Here is a 27,406-nt window from a genome sequence, read left to right as displayed (position 1 = left end):
TAAGCAATGCAGTAAGAGCAAGCACTGGAGAGAGGGGCAGACTTGATTCAAGAACCCACTGAGATGTTGGAGGCTATTGAGGGCAACAAGGATCACATTGTACAGCAATGCAGAAGAAGGAACTAGTCTTTAGATTCTGAGAAAAACACAGGCAGATGAATAGACAAAACCACAGGTGTCATCCTGGGGAGAGGGTGCATTTGGGTATAGGCCTGCATACAGCACAGTAGCATTTTCAACAGCCAACACTAAGTGCACAATGTTGTATGGCGTTTATCTGTGAGAATGTTACATGCAGGTTACAATATATATCCGTTGACAAGGGGTTGTTTCTGAATACAACCTAGGCTACCAGTTGATCATAACTTAGGCCTATTCCCTCCAAACCAGAACACATTGCCAATGTGATGGGAGGAATAGCCTATTTTTTTTTTTTTTTTTTTATTGAGTAGGCTATCCACTGTAATTAAGAGCAAGTTCACCTTTTCCATTTTTTTTATTAATTCGTGTGAATTAAACATAGGCCAAAATCCAAAATGTATATCCCAAGGAGTATGTTCAGCGTTTATTGGACCAATAGAGGTTCTGCAACCATTTGCTGGTGGTGGTTGGCCTATTCTTCTGTAATTATCGGCTAGAAAAGCCTTACCACATCTGTCTTGGTTCCATAACTGATGTAGTCTAATAGCATATGCAGCTTGGTTCAGCAGATTCAATTTTAAGCGCAGGGAAATCAGATGCTGCCGAGGTAGCCCATGACCGTGAAAGCGCAGTTAGTGATGGATGCAATTGCCATCGAGTTACTCACCGACAGTCCAATCTACATTTGCAAATGCTTGACATAGCGGTATTGACAAAACGAGTCGTGATGACCATGAAGATGGCGCATTTTACTGTATATCGCAGTTTTCTGAATTGTTCTTGCACCCCAAGACCAGTTTGGACCGGCGGACAATATCACGACTGCTAATTATCATCTAACGACTCAACTCTACCGCCGGGAGTGGGACCCGATATCCGATTTGGTAGCTGAGCCATAGGCTAATGACTACCTGGGAAATAAATAAATAAACCGTTAAAAAAAACTATTCCCGTTCCTATCGAGATGCTGCTGCAATAATAGCGTTCAGAGATTAGATTACCGTGTGTGTTGGGTAGGTGGACACAGAGACTGCATCAGTGTGTGACTAGGAGACGGCGAGCAGAGCAGACCCGGGAGATAAAGAAATCGCGGGTTAAGACATTTGTGGTCCTTTTTATGTTATAGATTTCTATGGAGTTTATCCCGTTCGGTATCGAAGGAGTCTGGGATATTCTTATAGATTTCATTCAGCTACATTATCCCACGATATCGACAGAATGAGGCTTGGTCTCCTAGTGGGAAAATAACCAAAAAATCCAAAATGTGGATACCAACAGAAGATGAAAAAATCGGAGTTGGTGAGTCCATACTGTATTTATATAGACATTTTTCATTTTGATTGCTTGTTTTCAATTTCATTGACTTTTCTCATTCAAAGCTGCTTATTTTCTAATGAAGAAGCGTTGTGATGATATCATGTTTGGTCATACAGGTTATTATAGGCTAGGCTACTGTAGGATATTCTCAGCTAACGATCACAATGTCTTCCAATTAATGTTTCGTATATCTTTAAATCACGCGAGGCTAATTATAGTTTACAAACCATATAGTTTATCAGCTGAGCTTAATGGCTGAAGATAACTGGTCAAAAATAAGATAATGCAAAGCCTAGGTTATTGCGTGGGATGATAGCCTATACCCTCATATGGGCTAGATGGGCTACCTCTATTAGACTGTATCACCAGTGTCTATACCCATACAACCTATAAGGCTACGGTATCCTTATCATTCATTCATAGACTGCATTTAATTTTTAGACTTCTGAAAATGCGTCAATCATAATGTTCTATCCATGTGTTGAAGAGCGGCAGAGCTTACATCGCTGAAAAGGCTATTCGACTGGAAACCACGAGGGGGCAATGAGATAGCGTTCTGCCAACAGGTGTAGCTTACGTTTTAGAGTCTGACTATGCGTAGGCCATATACTTGTCGGCATTTATAACTTAGTACCACGACTACCTCGCTACTACAATAGTTTCTACTTAGCATACTACAACCAACGCTACCCTATCCCTCGTCTTCATTCTCGGTCCATGTAGGCCGAATTATTTGGAAAGTGCTAGTAGTGGTGTAAAGTACTTAAGTAATAATACTTGAAAGTACTACTTAAGTGGGTTTTTTGGTGGTAACTGCACTTTACTATTTATATTTTTTACTTTTACTTCACTACATTCCTAAATAAAATAATTTCGTTTTTACTCCATACATTTTCCCTGACTCCCAAAAGTACTCGCTACATGTTAAATGCTTAGCAGGACAGGAAAATGGTCCAATTCACACATTTATCAAGAGAACAACCCTGGTCATCCCTACTGTCTCTAATCTGGCAGACTCACTGAACACATGCTGCGTTTGTTAATTATGTCGTTGGAGTGTACCCCTGGCTATCTGTAAATAAAAAGAAAAAAAAAGAAAATGGTGCGGTCTGGTTTGCTTAATATAAGCAATTTGAAATTACTTTTACTGATACTTAGGTATATTTTAGCAATGACATTTACTTTTGAGACTTAAGTATGTTTAAAACCAAATACTTTTAGATTTTTACTCAAGTAGAATGTTAATGCGTGACTTTTACTTGTGTAATTTTCTATCAAGGTATCTGTACTTTTACTGAAGTATGATAATTGTGTACTTTTTTTCCACCACTGGTAACCCTAGAGGTAGGGGTTAATCGCATCAGTAGTATTGGAGAAGTCTGTTCCTGGCAATTTGAATGAGTCATGTTGAATCAGTTCGCTCAAAATGCACACACACACCATCTCTCTCTCTCTCACACACACACACACACACACACACACACACACACACACACACACACACACACACACACACACACACACACACACACACACACACACACACACACACACACACACACACACACACACACACACACACACACACACACACACACACACACGGCTTTGCATGTTTGTATTACACTGTAGATTCGAAAAATACCCAGACTCCAGAACTATTGATTGGTGTTCAACAAAGAGGAAACAAAGGCTGAAAACTATTGATTTGACATTGGAGGAGGAGAGAAGCAACAGTTTGATGAGAGCACGCAGCGTACTGTATGTAGCCCAACCTTGATGCTTCAAGTTCAACCAGATGCTTTCGATGTCGATGTTCACGGGGCTGAAAATGACACGTAAACCAACTTCTGGCCGAGCCGCGTTTAGCGTTTCGCTGTCCGTGGTGCTTAAAGTGCTGAAATCTGGAAGGCAGAGCATTTAAACCAGAGCCCGTTTCACAAAAGCATTTTAAAGGCTAAATTCGTTAGGATCCTATGTTTCTAACGAAGCTTTTGGGAAACCGCGTCCAGGTCATTTCCATATAAAATTACCCCATGTTCACCAACATGTGAAGTTCATAGGATCATTTCAAATTGGGTGTCAAATGAAAACAAGAGTCTATATTTTTGGGAAATGAAGGCATATATATTTTTTTCAACCATTTTCCATCTTAAAAAAGTAGGCATATGTAATGGCTTTGATTCCTGGTCAAACAGATGGAAAAGGGATCTACCAGAACGTTGAAGTAAAACACCCCTGCCAACTAATATCAACACTTATAATTCATTTTGGATAAATTATTTGCCTTCTGTAAGTTAAAGAAACATTGCCTTGTGCCTTGTTATTCCGTTACCAAAAACCCCACATATCTTTCAAATATTTTCAGAATTCTCTCCCTCATAAGGAGGATAATGAAAGTTCACAGAAGCAAGTCGAAGTAAAGGGATACTCACCATTTATTTAAAGTATTACTGATATCAATTTTGTTTATGAATTATTAAGTGATTCAAATGTGAAATACTGTTACCAAATTGGTAACGGATTTACTGCAATTGAATTGACTACAATGGGAAATCATAGAGTCACAAACCACAGTTGTGTCACCTGCTACTACCCTGTCATAGCAGACATCACATTCTTTCTGCAGAAATATTTTCATCTTAATTCGGAACAGATATTTAACAAGAGTTTTTGGAAAACGTGGTCGCATAAACGGAGGGAAATCGTAATTCTGTTAACAAACTTTGCATCTGCATAGTTATTTTAATAAATGTGTTTTTGTGAAATGTTCTGTGTAAATTATTAAAAGTATTCCTTGTGCATAGACTTGTATGTTTTGTTAAAATTTTAAATCATTGTTTGTTGTTTGTCATATATTTTAGAGTGAAATATCTGAGTCTGAGTGTAATTCTGTTACCGTGGAATTGCCCAGCAGCATTTTTCAATTCCGGTTGCACAATTTTGCTATCACAGCATGGCAGTGCACAGACCTGATTCTGCTAATCAACTGATAGTCACGTGTTAATGGTGTGGTGGATTAGAAAAAATGTGCAACCCTGTAGGTAGGCCCACTTGACTTGAATTGATAAGCACTGGTGCAGATGATTATGTAGGCTACAGCCCGGAGGCATACACACTGTTAATTAAAAGACCAACTGTGTCCATTTTGTTTTACTGCTCTGAATTTTGCCAGAGTACTCAAAAGCCACATCATATTCTTCAGATTGTTGGGCTGATGCTTGGGGTTGATGTTTGAAGCTGTTAAAACAATGTCCCATGTTGAAAGCTACAAACTGAAATTGAGATATCAGATTTGATTGGAAGCATCTCTAAAGAATCTACGGGCTATTTTAACAAACCTAATGCAATGGTAAATATTTACGCTGGCAGTAGGCTGTAGGTCCTGGGGTGTGTCAGAAATATTTTTGCTATTTTCACTGCAGGAATTATGAGTGCAAGAGGTGGCAGTGGCGCGAAAGGGCTGGGTTTTGATGAATAAATTAGTTGTAGGTGTGTCGAGACATGACTCCTCACTAGCCAATCAGAACATGCTCCATGGCTAAATATGTGGTTGCTTCAAGATGTTTATTTCCGTTTTGTTATGTATTGCATTGACAACAACTCCAATTCGAATGTTATTCCTTATAGTTTAGTATTTTAAATAGCCTACAGAAAGAGAATGTCAAAATGTAACCCTGTCCCATCTTTGCTAAATATGTTTAACATGTTAGCAGTTCACATTGTTCTAAGTAATTGCATGGCTTCAATATGGAATTACAGTTTAAGTCGGAAGTTTACATACACTTAGGTTGGAATCATTAAAACTTGTTTTTCAACCACTCCACAAATGTCTTGTTAACAAACTATATTTTTGGCAAGTCGGTTAGGACATCTACTTGTGCATGACACAAGTCATTTATCCAACAATTGTTTACAGACAGATTTTTTAACCTATAATTCACTGAATCACACTTCCAGTGGGTCAGAAGGTTTACATAGACTAAGTTGACGATGCCTTTTAACAACTTTAACAACAAGAAAATTCCAGAAAATGATATCATGACTTTAGATGCTTCTGATTAGGCTAATTGACATACTTTGAGTCAATTGGACTTGTACCTGTGGAGGTATTTCAAAACCTATCTTCAAACTCAGTGCCTCTTTACTTGACATCATGGGAAAATCAAAAGAAATCAGCCAAGACCTCAGAATTTTTTTCTAAACCTCCACAAGTCTTGTTCATCCTTGGGAGCAATTTCCAAACGCCTGAAGGTACCGCGCTCCTCAGTACAAACAATAGTACGCAAGTATAAACACCATGGGACCACGCAGCCATCAAACCACTTTGGAAGGAGACGCGTTCTGTCTCCTAGAGATGAACGTTCTTTGGTGCGAAAAGTGCAAATCAATCCCAGAACAACAGCAAAGGACCTTGTGAAGATGCTAGAGGAAACAGGTACAAAGTATCAATATCCACAGTATAACCTGAAAGGCCGCTCAACAAGGAAGAAGAGACTGCTCCAAAAGCGCCATAAAAATGCCAGACTACGGTTTGGGGACAAAGATCGTACTTTTTGGAGAAATGTCCTCTGGTCTGATGAAACAAAAATAGAACTTGTTTGGCCATAATGACCATTGTTATGTTTGGAGGAAAAAGAGGGAAGCTTGCAAGCCGAAGAACACCATCCCGACCGTGAAGAACAGGGGTGGCGGCATCATGTTGTGGGGGTGCTTTGCTGTAGGAGGGACGGGTGCACTTCACAAAATAGATGGCATCATGAGGTAGGGAAATTATGTGGATATATTGAAGCAACATCTCAAGACATCAGTCAGGAAGTTAAAGCTTGGTCGCGAATGGGTCTTCCAAATGGACAATGACCCCAAGCATACTTCCAAATTGGTGGCAAAATGGCTTAAGGACAACAAAGTCAAGGTATTGGAGTGGCCATCACAAAGCCCTGACCTCAATCCCATAAAATATTTCTGGGCAGAACTGAAAAAGCATGTGCGAGCAAGGAGGCCTACAAACCTGACTCAGTTACACCAGCTCTGTCAGGAGGAATCGGCCAAAATTCACCCAATTTATTGTGGGAAGCTTGTAGAAGGCTACCCAAAACATTTGACGCAAGTTAAACAATTTAAAGGCAATGCTACCAATTGAGATTATGTAAACTTCTGACCCACTGGGAATGTGATTAAAGAAATGAAAGCTGAAATAAATCATTCTCTCTACTATTATTCTGACATTTCACATTCTTAAAATAAAGTGGTGATCCTAACTGACCTAAGACAGGGAATTCTTACTTGGATTAAATGTCAGGAAGTGAAAAACTTTCATGTTTAAATGTATTTGGCTAAGGTGTATGTAAAATTCTGACTGTATATACATACCATTTACACTGATGTAGGCAAAATACATTTTTTTCAAGTTCTAATAAAAACAAAACCACAACTTGTTTTAAGTAGACTGTGTCTCAGTTAGGCCTACAGGCACCTTAATTGTTGCCCGTGGGCATATAATATTAAGGCAACTTAGACTGGAGGGTTTTACACACATCCAAAGCTTTGACAGAAGCTGGACAAAAATCTAGAAGATGTAAAAATAAAAAAATAAATCAGGAAATATATATATTTATTTTTTACACATACGTATTTTCCCCTTCTTTTTTGGGTAGACACAAAATGATCTTCATACTTTCATTTGTTTTTTTAAAGCCGGTACTGGTTACCACCAGAGGAGTCCCATGACAATTGTGTGGGTCATAAAACAAAAAGGAGAACACCATTGTGTTTGGGATAATCTACCCTTTCCACCGTGGTGTCCCATTAGTAGCCCAAATGGTTCAGACACAACAAAACAGAAGTTGGCACATCAAAGAGTCTCCTGACAATTGTAGGGGTCATAGAAACAGAGAACACAATTTCCATAGTGTAGTCATAATAGTTTCTAGGTCAAACTGTTCGGACGCTACAGACATTTAGTGAGAAGTCTCATGGTCTGACAAACACCTCTCTAGCTCTGTCACATTTCGAAACAGATGCAGAACTATTACAGACTACAAAGGAAAGCTCAGCCACGAGCTGCCCAGTGACACAAGCCTACCAGATGAGCTAAATTACTTATATGTGCACTTCGAGGCAAGCAACACTGAAGCATGCATGAGAGCATCAGCTGTTCTGGATGACTCTGTGATCACGCTCGCCACAGCTGATGTGAGGAAGACCTTTAAACAGGTCAACATTCACAAGGTCACAGGGCCAAACGGATTACCAGGACGTGTACTTTGAGCATACGCTGACCAACTGGCAAGTGTCTTCACTGATATTTTCAACCTGTCCCTGGCCGAGTCTGTAATACTTACATGTTTCAAGCAGACCACCATAGTCCCTGTGCCCAAGAACACAAAGGGAACCTGCCTAAATGACTTCCGATCTGTAGCACTCACATCAGTAGCCATGAAGTGCTTTGAAAGGCTGGTCATGGCTCACATCAACCCCATTGTCACAGCAACCCTAGACCCACTCCAATTTGCATACTGCCCCAACAGATCCACAGATGATGGAATCTCTATTGCACTCAACACTGCCCATTCCCACCTGGACAAAAGGAACACCTACATGAGAATGCTATTCATTAACTATAGCTCAGAGTTCAACACCATGGTGCCCTCAAAGCTCATCACTAAGCTAAGGACCCTAGGACTAAACACCTTCGTCTGCAACTGGATCCTGGACTTCCAGAACGTCCCCCAGGTGGTAAGGGGAGGCAACAACACATCTGCTACGCTGATCCTCAACATGTGGGCCCCCCAGGGGTGCATGCTTAGTCCCCTCCTGTACACCCTGTTCACCCATGACTGTGTGGCCAAGCACGACTCCAACACCATCATTAAGTTTGCAGACGACACAACAGTGGTAGGCCTGATCACCAACAACGATGAGTGTAGTCCCAGGACAACAACCTCTCCCTCAATGTGATCAAGACAAAGGAGATTATCATGGACTATAGGAAAAGGAGGACTGAGCACGGCCCCATTCTCATCGATGGGGCTGTAGTAGAGCAGGTTGAGAGCTTCAAATTCCTTGGTGTACATATCACCAACAAACTATCATGTTCTAAAAACACCAAAACAGCTGTGAAGAGGTCACGACAACGTCTATTCCCCCTGAGGAGACTGAAAAGATTTGTCATGGGTCCTCAGATCCTCAAAATTTATACAGCTGTACCATCAAGAGCATCCTGACTGGTCTTGTCACAGCCCGGTATGGCAACTGCTTGGCCTCCGACCGCAAGGCACTACAAAGGGTAGCCCAGTACATCACTGCCGGACGGCAGGCAGGCTCAGGGTCAGGATAGGCAGAGGTCAACAATCCAGAGGTGGGGCAAAGGTGCAGGCAGGGTCAGGGTCAGGAGCAGGCAATGTGATCAGGCAGGCTGGCTCAGAGTCAGGACAGGCAAGGCTCAAAACCAGGAGGGCGAGAAAAAGAGAGACTGGAAAAAGCAGGAGCTGATAACAAAAATGCTGATTGACTTGACAAACAAGACAAACAGGCAACAGACAGACAGACAGAGAACACATAAATACACAGGGGATAATGGGGAAAATGGGTGACACCTGGAGGGGGGTGGAGACAATCACAAGGAGAGGTGAAACAGATCAGGGTGTGACAGTACCCCCCTCTAGGGTCGCCACCTGGGGTCCCACCTGGGTGCATACCTGGTTGACCGGGGTGTCGGTGTTGAAAATCTGCGATGAGGCTTGGGTCCAGGATCTCCCTAGGAGGGACCTGGCACCTCTCCTCCGGGCCATAACCCTCCCAGTCAACCAGGTACTAGAACCCCCTGCCCCGAGGTCGAACCTTCAAGAGACACCTCACCATATAAGCCGGTTGGCTGTTGATGAGATGGGGGAGACGGGTGGGCCATAGCCATAAGTCTGCTGAACAGATAATCAAATGGCTACTAGACTATTTGCATTGACCCCCCTTTTTTCACGCTCCTTCTACTTACTGTTTATGATCTAATATCTATGCATAGTCACTTTACCCCTACCATGTACATATTAACTCAATTACCTCGACTAACCTGTAACCCCACACATTGACTTGGTATCGGTACCCCCTGTATATAGCTTTGTTATAGTTATTTTATTGTTGCTATTTTATTTTTTACTTTAGTTTATTTAGTAAATATTTTTCTTAAAACTGCTTTGTTGGTAAGGTCATTTCACGGTAAGGTCTACCTACACCTGTTGTATTCTACACATGTGACAAATATAATTTGATTTGATATGGTAGGGCAAAATACAGCTGTTGATATGGTAGGGGTAAAGATAGCTGTTTATATGGTAGGGGTAAAGATATTGGTTGATATGGTAGGGGTAAAGATAGCTGTTGGTATGGTAGGGGTAAAGATAGCTGTTGATATGGGAGGGCTAAAGATTGCTGTTGACATGGTAGGGGTAAAGATAGCTGTTGATATGGTAGGGGTAAAGGTAGCTGTTGATATGGTTCGTGGTAAAGGTAGCTGTTGATATGGTAGGGCTAAAGATTGCTGTTGATATGGTAGGGGTAAAGGTAGCTGTTGATATGGTAGGGGTAAAGGTAGCTGTTGATATGGTAGGGGTAAAGATAGCTGTTGATATGTTAGGGGTAAAGGTAGCTGTTGTTTTGGTAGAGGTAAAGGGAGCTGTTGATATGGTAGGGGTAAAGGCAGCTGTTGATATGGTAGGGGTAAAGATAGCTGTTGATATGTTAGGGGTAAAGGTAGCTGTTGATATGGTAGGGGTAAAGATAGCTGTTGATATGGTAGAGGTAAAGGGAGCTGTTGATATGTTAGGGGTAAAGATAGCTGTTGATATGTTAGGGGTAAAGGTAGCTGTTGATATGTTAGGGGTAAAGGTAGCTGTTGATATGGTAGGGGTAAAGATAGCTGTTGATATGTTAGGGGTAAAGATAGCTGTTGATATGGTAGGGGTAAAGGTAGCTGTTGATATGGTAGGGGTAAAGGCAGCTGTTGATATGGTAGGGGTAAAGATAGCTGTTGATATGTTAGGGGTAAAGGTAGCTGTTGATATGGTAGGGGTAAAGATAGCTGTTGATATGGTAGAGGTAAAGGGAGCTGTTGATATGTTAGGGGTAAAGATAGCTGTTGATATGTTAGGGGTAAAGGTAGCTGTTGATATGTTAGGGGTAAAGGTAGCTGTTGATATGGTAGGGGTAAAGATAGCTGTTGATATGTTAGGGGTAAAGATAGCTGTTGATATGGTAGGGGTAAAGGTAGCTGTTGATATGGTAGGGGTAAAGATAGCTGTTGATATGGTAGAGGTAAAGGGAGCTGTTGATATGGGAGGGCTAAAGATTGCTGTTGATATGGTAGGGGTAAAGGTAGCTGTTGATATGGTTCGTGGTAAAGGTAGCTGTTGATATGGTAGGGCTAAAGATTGCTGTTGATATGGTAGGGGTAAAGGTAGCTGTTGATATGGTAGGGGTAAAGATAGCTGTTGATATGGTGGGGGTAAAGATAGCTGTTGATATGGTAGGGGTAAAGAACGCTGAAGATATGTTAGGGGTAAAGAACGCTGAAGATATGTTAGGGGTAAAGGTAGCTGTTTATATGTTAGGGGTAAAGGTAGCTGTTTATATGGTAGGGGTAAAGGTAGCTGTTGATATGTTAGGGGTAAAGGTAGCTGTTGATATGGTAGGGGTAAAGGTAGCTGTTGATATGGTAGGGGTAAAGGTAGCTGTTGATATGGTAGGGCTAAAGATTGCTGTTGATATGGTAGGGGTAAAGGTAGCTGTTGATATGGTAGGGGTAAAGATAGCTGTTGATATGGTGGGGGTAAAGATAGCTGTTGATATGGTAGGGGTAAAGATAGCTGTTGATATGGTAGAGGTAAAGAACACTGTTTATATGGTAGGGGTAAAGATAGCTGTTGATATGGTAGGGGTAAAGAACACTGTTGATATGGTAGGGGTAAAGAACACTGTTGATATGGTAGGGGTAAAGAACACTGTTTATTTGGTAGGGGTAAAAAACACTGTTGATATGGTAGGGGTAAAGAACACTGTTTATATTGTAGGGGTAAAGAACACTGTTTATATGGTAGGGGTAAAGGTAGCTGTTGATATGGTAGGGGTAAAGATAGCTGTTGATATGGTAGGGGTAAAGAACACTGTTGATATGGTAGGGGTAAAGAACACTGTTGATATGGTAGGGGTAAAGAACACTGTTTATTTGGTAGGGGTAAAAAACACTGTTGATATGGTAGGGGTAAAGAACACTGTTTATATTGTAGGGGTAAAGAACACTGTTTATATGGTAGGGGTAAAGAACACTGTTTATTTGGTAGGGGTAAAGAACACTGTTTATATGGTAGGGGTAAAGAACACTGTTGATATGGTAGGGGTAAAGAACACTGTTCATATGGTAGGGGTAAAGAACACTGTTTATATGGTAGGGGTAAAGAACACTGTTTATATGCTAGGTGTAAAGAACACTGTTTATATGGTAGGGGTAAATAACACTGTTTATATGGTAGGGGTAAAGATAGCTGTTTATTTGTTAGGGGTAAAGATAGTGGTTGATATGGTAGGGGTAAAGAACACTGTTTATATGGTAGGGGTAAAGAACACTGTTTATATGGTAGGGGTAAAGAACACTGTTTATATGGCAGGGGTAAATAACACTGTTTATATGGTAGGGGTAAAGATAGCTGTTTATTTGTTAGGGGTAAAGATAGTGGTTGATATGGTAGGGGTAAAGAACACTGTTTATATGGTAGGGGTAAAGATAGCTCTTTATTTGTTAGGGGTAAAGATAGTGGTTGATATGGTAGGGGTAAAGAACACTGTTTATATGGTAGGGGTAAAGAACACTGTCTATATGGTAGGGGTAAAGAACACTGTTCATATGGTAGGGGTAAAGATAGTGGTTGATATGGTAGGGGTAAAGAACACTGTTTATATGGTAGGGGTAAAGAACACTGTTTATATGGTAGGGGTAAAGGACACTGTTTATATGGTAAGGGTAAAGATAGCTGTACACATACTGTACTGTATGTACCACTTCTCACTCTGTAGAAAGCTAAGGTAACTGAGCTAAACGACTACCGCCCCGTAGCACTCACTTCCGTCATCATGAAGTGCTTTGAGAGACTAGTCAAGGACCATATCACCTCCACCCTACCTGACACCCTAGACCCACTCCAATTTGCTTACCGCCCAAATAGGTCCACAGACGATGCAATCTCAACCACACTGCACACTGCCCTAACCCATCTGGACAAGAGGAATACCTATGTGAGAATGCTGTTCATCGACTACAGCTCGGCATTCAACACCATAGTACCCTCCAAGCTCGTCATCAAGCTCGAGACCCTGGGTCTCGACCCCGCCCTGTGCAACTGGGTACTGGACTTCCTGACGGGCCGCCCCCAGGTGGTGAGGGTAGGTAACAACATCTCCTCCCCTCTGATCCTCAACACTGGGGCCCCACAAGGGTGCGTTCTGAGCCCTCTCCTGTACTCCCTGTTCACCCACGACTGTGTGGCCACGCACGCCTCCAACTCAATTATCAAGTTTGCGGACGACACAACAGTGGTAGGCTTGATTACCAACAACGACGAGACGGCCTACAGGGAGGAGGTGAGGGCCCTCGGAGTGTGGTGTCAGGAAAATAACCTCACACTCAACGTCAACAAAACTAAGGAGATGATTGTGGACTTCAGGAAACAGCAGAGGGAACACCCCCCTATCCACATCGATGAAACAGTAGTGGAGAGGGTAGCAAGTTTTAAGTTCCTTCACATACACATCACAGACAAACTGAATTGGTCCACTCACACAGACAGCATCGTGAAGAAGGCGCAGCAGCGCCTCTTCAACCTCAGGAGGCTGAAGAAATTTGGCTTGTCACCAAAAGCACTCACAAACTTCTACAGATGCACAATCGAGAGCATCCTGGCGGGCTGTATCACCGCCTGGTACGGCAACTGCTCCGCCCTCAACTGTAAGGCTCTCCAGAGGGTAGTGAGGTCTGCACAACGCATCACCGGGGGCAAACTACCTGCCCTCCAGGACACCTACACCACCCGATGTGGTAAAGATCATCAAGGACATCAACCACCCGAGCCACTGCCTGTTCACCCCGCTATCATCCAGAAGGCGAGGTCAGTACAGGTGCATCAAAGCTGGGACCGAGAGACTGAAAAACAGCTTCTATCTCAAGGCCATTAGACTGTTAAACAGCCACCACTAACATTGAGTGGCCGCTGCCAACTCACTGACACTGACTCAACTCCAGCCACTTTAATAATGGGAATTGATGGGAATGATGTAAATATATCACTAGCCACTTTAAACAATGCTACCTTATATAATGTTACTTACCCTACATTATTCATCTCATATGCATACGTATATACTGTACTCTATATCATCGTCTGCATCCTTATGTAATACATGTATTACTAGCCACTTTAACTATGCCACTTTGTTTACATACTCATCTTATATGTATATACTGTACTCGATACCATCTACTGTATCTTGCCTATGCTGCTCTGTACCATCACTCATTCATATATCCTTATGTACATATTCTTTATCCCCTTACACTGTGTATAAGACAGTTAGATTACTTGTTGGTTATTACTGCATTGTCGGAACTAGAAGCACAAGCATTTCGCTACACTCGCATTAACATCTGCTAACCATGTGTATGTGACAAATAAAATTTGATTTGATATGATTTGCCTCAGAATCATCTGCCCCTCGTGGCTCTGACTTTGGCTTGCCCTTGCACCTCCACATGTAATGGCTCAAGTGCAACACAATACAACAATAAACTTTAAAGTCATGGAAATTGGGAGCAATGCCATCTTGGACAGACAGCCATAAGCAAGTACATAATGCAGGACATACAGCTACTTTTCCATTGTGTGGGGGATTACAGAGATTAGAGTACCCTAAAACCAATTTCTTCATGGTTTTAACCCCCTGAGGACACAACCATTGATGCTCTCCACTGCTGCAGGTTTGCCGAGCAGCCTTGTGGTCATCTAAAAAGTAATGAAAGGTAACGAGGTCATCATCAAGTAGTCATGTGACCTCCACTGCAGATGGGTGCCATGCTCACTCAGATAGCTGTGGCTGCTGTTCTGGAATCAGATCTGACAGAAGCGCGAGGGCACTCCTGTGGCACAAGGTTAGCTTAGCAGAACCTGCGAACTGCGATGCAATGTGTGTCTGAGTGAGTAAGCGTTCATTAAGGTAATGCTGAACAACATGACTCATTGGCGCCAAACAGAAAAGGCCCTTGTGTCATTTTTTTAACTGATCCATGTGGATCTGGGAAATTGTTTCTCAAACTAGGAAAGAAGTACAACTGGAAATTATCTGTATGTGATACAAGGAGTCGATATGTACTGCAATTCTCACGATTCTATATTTGGATTTTATATTGCTCACCATATGTCTTCTGCAGAGAGACAAGAGAAGCATGAGAAAACAAGTTTTGATCAGTCAGGGAAATAGAAGTGCTGAAAACATGTTGGTTCACTATTTAAAAAGAATAGTATAGAATAGTATTCATCCTATAGAGCAAGCTATAGGATGAAAAATACCGGCGTTTTGGCGCAGGTACAGCTGACAAACTCTCGCTAAAGGTTACCTACAGTAGCAAACGTTTTTCAATAATAATCTGTATGTGAAGTATGTGGACACCGCCTTCAAATGAGTGGATTCAGCTATTTCAGCCACACCCATTGCTGACAGGTGTATAAAATTGAGCTAACAGCCATGCAATCTCCAAAGACAAACAATGGCAGAAGAATGGCCTTACTGAAGAGCTCAGTGACTTTGGCACCGTCATAGGATGCCACCTTTCCAACAAGTCAGTTTGTCAAATTTCTGCCTTGCAAGAGCTGTCCCGGTCTGTCCTCGGCTGCAACACTCACTACCGAGTTCCAAGCATGCCTCTGGAAGCAAAGCAACATCAGCACAAGAACTGTTCGTTGGTAGCTTCATGAAATGGGTCTCCATGGCTAAATAGCTGCATACAAACCTAAGATTCCCATGCGTAATGTCAAGCGTCGGCTGGAGTAGTGTAAAGCTCGTCGCCATTGGACTCTGGAGCAGTGGAAACATGTTCTCTGGAGTGATGAATCACCCTTCACCATCTGGCAGTCCGACAATCAAATCTGGGTTTGGCGGATGATAGGAGAATCCTACCTGCTCCAATGCATAATGCCAACTGTAAAGTTTGGTGGAGGACGAATAATGGCCTGGGACTGTTTTTCATGCTTCGGGCCAAGCCCCTTAGATCAAGTGAAGGGAAATCTTAACGCTACAGCATACAATGTATGTATGTATACACACAGTACCAGTCAAAAGTTTTGTCACACCTACTCATTCAAGGGTATTTCTTTATTTTGACTATTTTCTACATTGTAGAATAGTAGTGAAGACATCAAAACTATAAAATTACACAAAGTGTTTAACAAATCAAAATATATTTTATATTTGAGATTCTTCAAAGTAGCCACCCTTTACATTGATGGCAGCTTTGCACCCTCTTGGCATTCTCTCAACCAGCTTCATGATGTCCCTACCTTGTCACCTGTAATGCATTTCAATTAACAGGTGTGCCTTATCAAAAGCTAATTTGTGGAATTTCTGTCCTTAATGCATTTCAGACAATCAGTTGTGTTGTGACAAGGTATGGATGGTACACACAAGATAGCCCTGTTTGGTAAAAGAACAACTTCATATTATGGCAAGAACAGCTCAAATAAGTAAAAAGAAATGATAGTCCATCATTACTTTAAGACATGAAGGTCAGTCAATATGGAAAATGTCAAGAACTTTTAAAGTTTCTTTAAGTGCAGTCACAAAAACCATCAAGTGCAATGATGAAACTGGCTCTCATGACAACCACCATAGGAAAGGAAGGCCCAGAGTTACCTTTGCTGCAGAGGATAAGTTCATTTGAGTTACCAGCCTCAGAAATTGCAGCCCAAATAAATGCTTCACAGAGTTCAAGTAGCAGACACATCTCTACATCAACTGTTCAGAGGAGACTGCGTTAATCAGTCCTTCATGGTCGAATTGCTGCGTAGAAACCACCACTAAAGGACACCAATAAGAAGTAGAGACTTGCTTGGGTCAATAAACACGTGCTGGTGGAAATCTGTCCTTTGGTCTGATGAGTCCAAATTTGAGATTTCTTGTTCCAACCGCCATGTCTTTGTGAGACGCAGAGTAGGTGAGCGGATGATCTCCGCATGTGTGGTTCCCACCGTGAAGCATGGAGGAGGAGGAGATGTGATGGTGTAGGGGTGCTTTGCTGGTGACACTGTCAGTGATTTATTTCGAATTGAAGGCACACTTAACCAGCATGGCTACCACAGCATTCTGCATCGATACGCAATCACATCTGGTTTGCACTTAGTGGGACTATTATTTGTTTTTCAACATGACAATGACCCAAAACACACCTCCAGGCAGTGTAAGGGCTATATGACCAGCAAGGAGAGTGATGGAGTGCTGCATTAGATGATCTGGCCTCCACAATCACCTTTCACACTTTTATGCATACTACATGATTCCATGTGTTATTTTGTAGTGTTGATGTCTTCACTATTATTCCACAATGTAGAAAATAATAAACATAAAGAAAAACCCTTGAATGAGTAGGTGTCCAAACTTTTGACTGGTACTCTATATACGGTATATAAACTCAGCAAAAAAAGAAACGTCCTCTCACTGTCAACTGTGTTTATTTTCAGCAAACTTAACATGTGTAAATATTTGTATGAACATAACAAGATTCAACAACTGAGACATAAACTGAACAAGTTCCACAGACATGTGACTAACATAAATTGAATAATGTGTCCCTGAACAAAATCAAAAGTAACTGTCAGTATCTGGTGTGGCTACCAGCTGCATTAAGTTACTGCAGTGTATCTCCTCCTCATGGACTGTACCAGATTTTCCAGTTCTTGCTGTGAGATGTTACCCCACTCTTCCACCAAGGCACCTGCAAGTTCCCAGACATTTCTGGGCCCAAGCCCTCACCCTCTGAACAGGTCCCAGATGTGCTCAATGGGATTGAGATCCGGGCTCTTTGCTGGCCATGGCAGAACACTGACTTTCCTGTCTTGCAAGAAATCACGTACAGAACGAGCAGTATGGCTGTTGGCATTGCCATGCTAGAGGGTCATGTCAGGATGAGCCGACAGGAAGGGTACCACATGAGGGAGGAGGATGTCTTCCTTGTAACTTACAGTGTTGAGATTGCCTGCAATGACAACAAGATCAGTCCAATGATGCTGTGACACACCGCCCCAGACCATGACGGTCCCTTCACCTCCAAATTGATCCCGCTCCATAGTACAGGCCTCGGTGTAACGCTCATTCCTTCGACGATGGTGAGACAAAACCGCGACTCGTCAGTGAAGAGCACTTTTTGCCAGTCCTGTTTGATCCAGCAATTGTGGGTTTTTGCCCATAGGCGACGTTGTTGCCGGTGATGTCTGGTGAGGACCTGCCTTACAACAGGCCTACAAGCCCTCAGTCCAGCCTCTCTCAGCCTATTACAGACAATCTGAGCACTGATGGAGGGATTGTGCGTTCCTGGTGTAACTCGGGCAGTTGTTGTTGCCATCCTGTACCTGTCCCGCAGGTGTGATGTTCGGAGTAACCGATCCTGTGCAGGTGTTGTTACAAGTGGTCTGCCAAGGCGAGGACGATCAGCTGTCTGTCCTGTCTCCCTGTAGTGCTGTCTTAGGCGTATCACAGTGCGGACATTGCAATTTATTGCCCTGGCCACATCTGCAGTCCTCATGCCTCCTTGCAGCATGCCTAAGGCACGTTCAAGCAGATGAGCAGGGACCCTGGGCATCTTTCTTTTGGTGTTTTTCAGAATCAGTAGAAAGGCCTCTTTAGTGTCCTAAGTTTTCATATTTGTGACCTTAATTGCCTACCGTCTGTAAGCTGTTGGTGTCTTAACGACTATTTACATGAATTATTTATGGTTCATGGGAAACAGTGTTTAAACACTTCACAATGAAGATCTTTGGATTTTTACGAATTATCATTGAAAGACACGGTCCTGAAAAAGGGACATTTCTTTTTTTTGCTTTTTTGCTGTGTGTGTGTGTGTGTGTGTGTGTGTGTGTGTGTGTGTGTGTGTGTGTGTGTGTGTGTGTGTGTGTGTGTGTGTGTGTGTGTGTGTGTGTGTGTGTGTGTGTGTGTGTGTGTGTGTGTGTATATATATATATATATATTTCTTTTTTACATATCGATACCTGCAGTCAAATATCAATATAATATCATCCCAAAATAATATCCCCCCCCCCATCACTATAGAGAAGCAAGACCTCCAAGGTCTGAATGCTTAGTCACAATGCGCTGTATGGTTAGCGGAACTAATTTGGGATCAATCTGGGATAACTGTGATCACCTGCCCTACCAGCGGTGTTTTGCTTTGGCTCTAAAGGACTCAGGAAGCCATTATGATAGCTTCTATTCAATAGAGGACTCAGGAAGCCATTATGATAGCTTCTATTCAATAGAGGGCTCGGGAAGCCATTATGATAGCTTCTATTCAATAGAGGACTCAGGAAGCCATTATGATAGCTTCTATTCAATAGAGGACTCAGGAAGCCATTATGATAGCTTCTATTCAATAGAGGACTCAGGAAGCCATTATGATAGCTTCTATTCAATAGAGGACTCAGGAAGCCATTATGATAGCTTCTATTCAATAGAGACTCAGGAAGCCATTATGATAGCTTCTATTCAATAGAGGACTCAGGAAGCCATTATGATAGCTTCTATTCAATAGAGGACTCAGGAAGCCATTATGATAGCTTCTATTCAATAGAGGACTCAGGAAGCCATTATGATAGCTTCTATTCAATAGAGGACTCAGGAAGCCATTATGATAGCTTCTATTCAATAGAGGGCTCAGGAAGCCATTATGATAGCTTCTATTCAATAGAGGACTCAGGAAGCCATTATGATAGCTTCTATTCAATAGAGGACTCAGGAAGCCATTATGATAGCTTCTATTCAATAGAGGACTCAGGAAGCCATTATGATAGCTTCTATTCAATAGAGGGCTCAGGAAGCCATTATGATAGCTTCTATTCAATAGAGGGCTCAGGAAGCCATTATGATAGCTTCTATTCAATAGAGGACTCAGGAAGCCATTATGATAGCTTCTATTCAATAGAGACTCAGGAAGCCATTATGATAGCTTCTATTCAATAGAGGACTCAGGAAGCCATTATGATAGCTTCTATTCAATAGAGGACTCAGGAAGCCATTATGATAGCTTCTATTCAATAGAGGGCTCAGGAAGCCATTATGATAGCTTCTATTCAATAGAGGGCTCAGGAAGCCATTATGATAGCTTCTATTCAATAGAGACTCAGGAAGCCATTATGATAGCTTCTATTCAATAGAGGACTCATTAACGTGATCTTTCAAGATGTGAATTTCACTATAATTTTAGGTGCTTTTGCTAATAAAGATGCCACCGCTTAACTTCCGTCTGTTAGTAGGGTTGGTTTGGTTACTTTCTAAATGTAATCCGCTTCAGTTAAGTTACCTGTCCAAAATTGTAATCAGAGAAAACAGTAATCTAACTCCTGCATTTTCAATAAAGCTGTCTTTACAATGAGTGATGTCTGTCTGTGGTGAAAGAATAGATCATTTTTGGAAGACTGTAACTTCAGTCTGGAGTTCATTATCTATCTAATCACCAGAGTCTACTTTGATTTTCATTTTGATTTATCATTTTGTATTTCACATTTTTTTCCACGTTGTGGCATTTTGATGACCACAAAAATGGTTGGATAATAATGATGATTTTGTGCACTGTGCATATTTAAGTGAAGCTATTTGCATGGTTGATTGAGCCTGGGGACTGAGAGAGTGACACACACTGTAAAGGCCTAGATTCACTGGGTTGAAGAGATAGTCAACTATACAAATGGCTTTGTAGATAGTCACTGTGATAGAAAAGTGAACAGTTCATGCACTGTTTTAAAAAACAAGGATCACCTCAAACTGAGCTTATGTTATTTTCTCGTTCACTTTACAAACCTAACAAAGGATGACAGATAGGAAGGAGTCTGTAACACCACACCATGAGCTAACTCATTTACAAAGCATCACTGATGTAACCTTGATCTCTGTCTTCCGTGTAACCATGTCTCTCTCTCTCTGTGTTTGTGTGCATGCCCGAGTGTGTGTGTGTGTGTGTGCGCGCCCCTGTTTTTGTGTGTGTGGCTTATTCCGTGTCTGTTTTCACACAGCAGGGAGCACAAAACTGCAGCATCTGCCATCATCGTACATTGTCATGTGGGCCCACTTTACCCTTTAAAAAATAGCTTCAGCTGAATCTCTGCAAAAAATAAGCTGTACTGAATTCCAAAATTGAGGAATTAGGAACAACTCCCAAACACAGTTATGCCATATTCAGACTTAATAGCTATTGTAAAGAGGCTCATGAACTAACACCGGTTGTGGCAAATCATCAACACTGGCACTTCATGCAACCTAATACTCCATAACTTGTTCATCAATATAAATGTTTAGGCTATAAGAAGCCCATTTAGATATCACTGTCTCACTTTATTACTACTTTTACTATAAGACTAACATTTCCTTTATTGTTTGTGTTTTTGTATGAGCAAGCACGGCCATTACTGTTCTGTTTGCCCTTCTTTTACTCACTCCACTTGATGATTATCATTGTGAAAATGCCTTGTAGGGCTGCACAATTAATCACATTTGAATCTACATTTAAATATAATGATGTGCAATATCCACATCGGTTCACTTTTTTTTATGCCATGAATGTAACATTCAAATGAAATAAGTGTCCCCTGGGAAACTGACCAACACTTTGGATCCTAACCTGTCACAACAACCTCTACTATACCTGTCTTTTTCATTAGTTGTCATGCCAAATGACACCAACTATAGAAATAAAATGAGTACTCCGATTCTATGATCCCCACAGTGTTTTGATCTAAATCGCAAGTACAATCCCAATAAAAATATATGGTGAGTAAAATAAATAAAAAAATATTTGCCCATATCTTGCAGCCCTAATGCCTTGCTCTCGAAAAGATTAATTAATCACACACCGTAGTGTATCTTATTCACACCATCAACATTTTCAGTAAGTGTCTGAACTCTGGCTGAACTCAACTGTTTGAGTAATTGTGGCACTGCACACTGAGTAAAGTAACTGTACTGTTGGGGTGTTGACGGCCTTGAACTTTGGTGCCACAGACCATGTGATCCATTAAGGTTATGGCCTCAGATCAAAGGCCGTGTGTGTTACCAGTAAAGCAGCTTGAAGCAATTATTACAGTACATCATCATATATAGTAGGCCTGTAATAGAAAAGTGAAGTGAGTTCAATACTTTTAAATATTGCAGATGTGTTCGTTTGCTTGTTTTGGGGTCTGTGTCTCAAATTACACTCAATTCCCTATATAGTGAAATACATTTGAGGCACAATATGGGGAATAGTGGTGAAATTGGATATTTGCTTTGGAGATAACTTTGCTCCATATTTCAGAGAGTGAATCAGAGTGAGAGAGTAGTGTCAACATCGTCTGTGAAATAAAACCACACTCTACAATGAATCAGTACCATCTCGTTCTGACATGGGTGTCTCTGTTGAGGTTCTCATAATGGTTCCACTGTAATTTAGCCATTTAAATTAAGTAGAGGATGTTAATAGAAGAGGACTTGTAGGTGGATAATGTTTATCCCTGTTTGGTAATAGCCTGAAGCAGAGTTGAAAAAAAGGTGATAAGCCCTCTTCAAGTCTCTTTCTCTCTTGTCACTTTTAGATGGTTAATGTTCAGATTCTCTCTCTCACACCCTTTCTCCATCTCTGTCTCCATCTGATCTATGCCCTGTACTCATTATTGCATCATATCTATATTCCTGCCATTTCAAAATGCCCAGATCCCTGCAGCAGTTATACGTTGAAGAAACCCCTACAGTTTTGTATGTGATCTGTTGCCATAACTACCATAGAAGAGGAACTAAGCACTCGTTTCCCACAAACAGAACAGACACCCTGGCCCCTCGCCCCCTCCCATTGGGCCCCCTGACTGGGTCATTAGCATAATGACTCACACAGAACTCTCCTCCAAGGGCCACCATTTGTGGGCTCAATGGAGCCCTGTCATTGTCAAACATGTTTCTCTTATACTGAGGCTTTGTAGACATTACAGCTATGTTCTGCTGTTAAGTTACTCTGCTACTCGACTGACATACCATTTAGATGTATTAAAAGGTATTGTATTGAGGATAAAAACCTGGACTAATATAATACATTTTCTCCATTCTCCACACTATACTGCCCTATCAAGCAAAAGAGTAGTAACTGCTCAGAGTGAAACTGAATAAAAATGACTTCTACATTTTTTTTTATTGTCCAGCCAAATGAACTGTACGCTGATCAGAGATGTGGTTGTCTTACTATCAGGTATTTTTTTATTTTATATTGACCGTGACCTTTGACCCGAGACGGCAGTTACTGCCTTCTTGCTTGGTACACCCACTGAATACGTTTCCATGAGGATTTTTTAAAACAAACTTGTGTTCATATATTTATATGTGGCTGTCAGTGTCATAGTTTGATACTTGTATCAGCAAAGAACAGTAAATAATACCAAGGTAAACCGTAGACACTGCAGCACAGAGCTCAGTGAAACCAAGGTTTTCCTTGTGTAACGAGTGCGCTGGGAGTCGGGAAGCAAGTTCAGGGAGTGAATAATTTAATAAATGAACGAAACATAATACAAAACAAGAAACACAAACAATGCAAAGACAGGAAACAGAAACAATGATGACTGGGTAAGAAACCAAAAGTAGTCAGGAGCGGACCAGTCACCTCTGCTATGGCGCGGGAACCTGTCGATCCAGCTGAGGTGCGGGAGCATGGCGACCTAGAGCGCAGGAGAGAGCATACGTGACAGTACCATCTCCCCGGTGCAGGTGGCTCCAGCCGCAGGACGCCAATCACAGGGTCAATCTCGGGGATCAGGAACGGACTGGTCGCCTCCGCTGAGGCGCAGAAACCTGATGAACCGGCTGAGGCATGGGAGCCCATTGAGCCGGTTCGTCAGGCATGGGAGCCCATTGAGCCGGTTCGTCAGGCATGGGAGCCCGTTGAGCCGGTTCGTCAGGCATGGGAGCCCATTGAGCCGGTTCGTCAGGCATGGGAGCCCGTTGAGCCGGTTCGTCAGGCATGGGAGCCCGTTGAGCCGGTTCGTCAGGCATGGGAGCCCGTTGAGCCGGTTCGTCAGGCATGGGAGCCCGTTGAGCCGGTTCGTCAGGCATGGGAGCCCGTTGAGCCGGTTCGTCAGGCATGGGAGCCCGTTGAGCCGGTTCGTCAGGCATGGGAGCCCGTTGAGCCGGTTCGTCAGGCATGGGAGCCCGTTGAGCCGGTTCGTCAGGCATGGGAGCCCGTTGAGCCGGTTCGTCAGGCATGGGAGCCCGTTGAGCCGGTTCGTCAGGCATGGGAGCCCGTTGAGCCGGTTCGTCAGGCATGGGAGCCCGTTGAGCCGGTTCGTCAGGCATGGGAGCCCGTTGAGCCGGTTCGTCAGGCATGGGAGCCCGTTGAGCCGGTTCGTCAGGCATGGGAGCCCGTTGAGCCGGTTCGTCAGGCATGGGAGCCCGTTGAGCCGGTTCGTCAGGCATGGGAGCCCGTTGAGCCGGTTCGTCAGGCATGGGAGCCCGTTGAGCCGGTTTGTCAGGCATGGGAGCCCGTTGAGCCGGTTCGTCAGGCATGGGAGCCCATTGAGCCGGTTCGTCAGGCATGGGAGCCCATTGAGCCGGTTCGTCAGGCATGGGAGCCTATGGATCCCACTGAGGTATGGAAAGAGGTCAAGCCAGCTGAGGCAGGGGAACCCGTCGAACCTACCAAGGCATGGGAATCCAACAAACTGTCTGAGGCCTTCCAGGTAGCTCCGGTTCTGACACCCGGACCCGACAGCACCGCCAAAAAACAAAAACAAAAAAACACTCCCTGATGCTTCCCTTTGGTGATGCGTCATTCTGTAACAATGTGAGCTGAGAGTCAGGAAGCAAGTTCAGGGAGTGAGTGTTTTAATAAATGAATGAAACATAATACAAAACAAGAAACACGATCAACACACAGACAGGAAACAGAAACAATGACGCCTGGGAAAGGGAGTGGCATACAGTTGAAGTCGGAAGTTTACATATACCTTAGCCAATTACATTTAAACTCAGTTTTTCACAATTCCTGACATTTAATCCAGGTAAAAATCCCCCGTCTTAGGTCAGTTAGGATCACCACTTTATTTTAAGAATGTGAAATGTCAGAATAATAGTAGAGAGAATGATTTATTTCAGCTTTTATTTCTTTCATCACATTCCCAGTGGGTCAGAAGTTTACATACACTCAATTAGTATTTGGAAGCATTGCCTTTAAATTGTTTAACTTGGGTCAAATGTTTTGGTTAGCCTTCCACAAGCTTCCCACAATAAGTTGGGTGAATTTTGGACCATTCCCCCTGACAGAGCTGGTGTAACTGAGTCAGGTTTGTAGGCCTCCTTGCTCACACACGCTTTTTCAGTTTTGCCCACACATTTTCTATAGGATTGAGGTCAGGGCTTTGTGATGGCCACTCCAATACCATGACTTTGTTGTTCTTAAGCCATTTTGCCACAACTTTGGAAGTATGCTTGGGGTCATTGTCCATTTGGAAGACCCATTTGCGACCAAGCTTTAACTTCCTGAATGATGTCTTGAGATGTTGCTTCAATATATCCACATCATTTTCCTACCTCATGATGCCATTTTGTGAAGTGCACCAGTCCCTCCTGCAGCAAAGCACCCCCACAACATGATGCTGCCACCCCCATGCTTCACATTTGGGATGCTGTTCTTCGGCTTGCAAGCCTCCCCCTTTTTCCTCCAAACATAACAATGGTCATTATGGCCAAACAGTTCTACTTTTGTTTCATCAGACCAGAGGACATTTCTCCAACAAGTACGATCTTTGTCCGCATGTGCAGTTGCAAACCGTTGTCTGGCTTTTTTATGGCGGTTTTGGAGCAGTGGCTTCTTCCTTGCTGAGTGGTCTTTCAGGTTATGTTGAAATAGGACTCGTTTTAGTGTGGATATATATACTTTTTACATCTTCACAAGGTCCTTTGCTGTTGTTCTGGGATTTATTTGCACTTTTTGCAGCAAAATACATTCATCTCTAGGAGACAGAACATGTCTCCTTCCTGAGCGGTGTGACGGCTGTGTGGTCCCATGGTGTTTATACTTGCGTACTATTGTTTGTACAGAAGAACATGCATGGTACCTTCAGGCATTTCGAAATTGCTCCCAAGGATGAAACAGACTTCTAAAACCATGACATCATTTTCTGGAATTTTCCAAGCTCTTTAAAGGCACAGTCAACTTAGTGTATGTAAACTTCTGACCCACTGGAATTGTGATACAATGAATTATAAGTTAAATAATCTGTCTGTAAACAATTGTTGGAACAATGACTTGTGTCATGCACAAAGTAGATGTCCTAACCGACTTGCCAAAACTACAGTTTGTTAACAAAAAATTAGGAGCGTGGTTGAAAAACTAGTTTTAATGACTCCATCCTAAGTGTATGTAAGCTTCTGACTTCAACTGTATATAGGGCAGGTAATCAAGGAGGTGATGGAGTCCAGGTGAGTGTCATAATGCGCTGATGCACATAACGATGGTGACAGGTGTGCGCCATAACGAGCAGCCTGGTGACCTAGAGGCCGGAGAGGGAGCACATGAGATACCTTGTTTTCACTGTAACTTTTTGCAGTTACTGCAAACATGAACCCCCATTTTCTCCATAACATAACACAATGGAGGCAGAATATTTGTCCACATGATAAATCATGTATTTAATGTATAAAAAATGTAAATATTCTGCCAGCAGTACTCTGTATAAATTTAAGGGCATGGTTGAATTTATGCTGCTGCAAGAACACATTGTCGGCACAGTTCAATTCAGCACGGAAGATTTATGCAAATAAAAATATATGACGGAGGAGCTTTTACCCCTACCACTTAGCAGCAGAATATGTGCTTTGTGTGTGGGGTCTATATTTAGAGACAGTATAATTAACTTAACATTGCATTAAAATCAGGACTGTTTAATACTGAATTGCCTATTAAAATGCCTACACTCTTAAGGGAGGGGAGCCTGTTTACAGTTCGGTGAGCTGTGTTGTTTAGATGTTTCCACAAAACAGCTTGTTAAAAAAGCTGTGATCACTGCTCAGCCAAAACACATGACATTGATGGGGAGGGATGCACCTATCTCATCCTCAGGCTGGGTACCTGTCTACCTGATGTTTCTGTATACGGGAAAGGACAGGGTACTGTATCTCATCCTCAGGCTGGGTACCTGTCTACCTGATGTTTCTGTATACGGGAAAGGACAGGGTACTGTATCTCATCCTCAGGCTGGGTACCTGTCTACCTGATGTTTCTGTATACGGGAAAGGGATATAGTGATGATGAACAGAGCTTTGTGTAATTTGAGCTTTGAGAAATCTCCTTTCACTGAAAAATAAACAATTGATCACAAAAAAACTATGTCACAACTTTACCTTGACAACATGTTGGCTACAGCAGAAACACAGATAACTTCATGAATGTAACATTGTTGAACATTTACTTTCTCCTCAGTGATCTGCAACTTCCGGAGCTCAGTATGTCAGGCCCTGGTTCTGGAGATAGGAGAGACTGTGCAGATCCTGGAGAAGACTGAAGGTAAGAGCTGCTGAGTGACCCTTTATAGAGAATACTAGTGAGTAACATTGTAAAGTTTAACCACTTTACCTTAATCTAAAGACACACAAAGTGTGTGTATGTGTATTATGGGTAATAGTTATAGTCCTTGTTCAG

The 27,406-nt window shown here is 42.4% G+C and overlaps 1 protein-coding gene across 6 annotated transcripts in view; it reads left to right on the top strand.

The window, feature by feature from the left end:
- The first annotated feature begins 677 nt into the window (after nt 1-677).
- The window catches only part of LOC118360273 (dedicator of cytokinesis protein 3-like), a 126,386-nt gene continuing 99,657 nt past the window's right edge, over nt 678-27,406 (top strand). For all 6 annotated transcript variants that reach the window (XM_052481909.1, XM_052481905.1, XM_052481908.1 and 3 more), the window contains exons 1-2: nt 678-1,440; nt 27,188-27,271. In XM_052481909.1, the coding sequence (XP_052337869.1) occupies nt 1,404-1,440; nt 27,188-27,271 (121 nt within the window). In that variant the 5' untranslated portion in view covers nt 678-1,403. The remainder of the gene's footprint in view (nt 1,441-27,187; nt 27,272-27,406) is intronic.

The sequence above is a fragment of the Oncorhynchus keta genome, chromosome 27, assembly GCF_023373465.1.
Source record: "Oncorhynchus keta strain PuntledgeMale-10-30-2019 chromosome 27, Oket_V2, whole genome shotgun sequence".
NCBI classification, from domain to species: Eukaryota; Metazoa; Chordata; class Actinopteri; order Salmoniformes; family Salmonidae; genus Oncorhynchus; species Oncorhynchus keta.
This window is presented reverse-complemented; position numbering and strand designations above follow the sequence as displayed.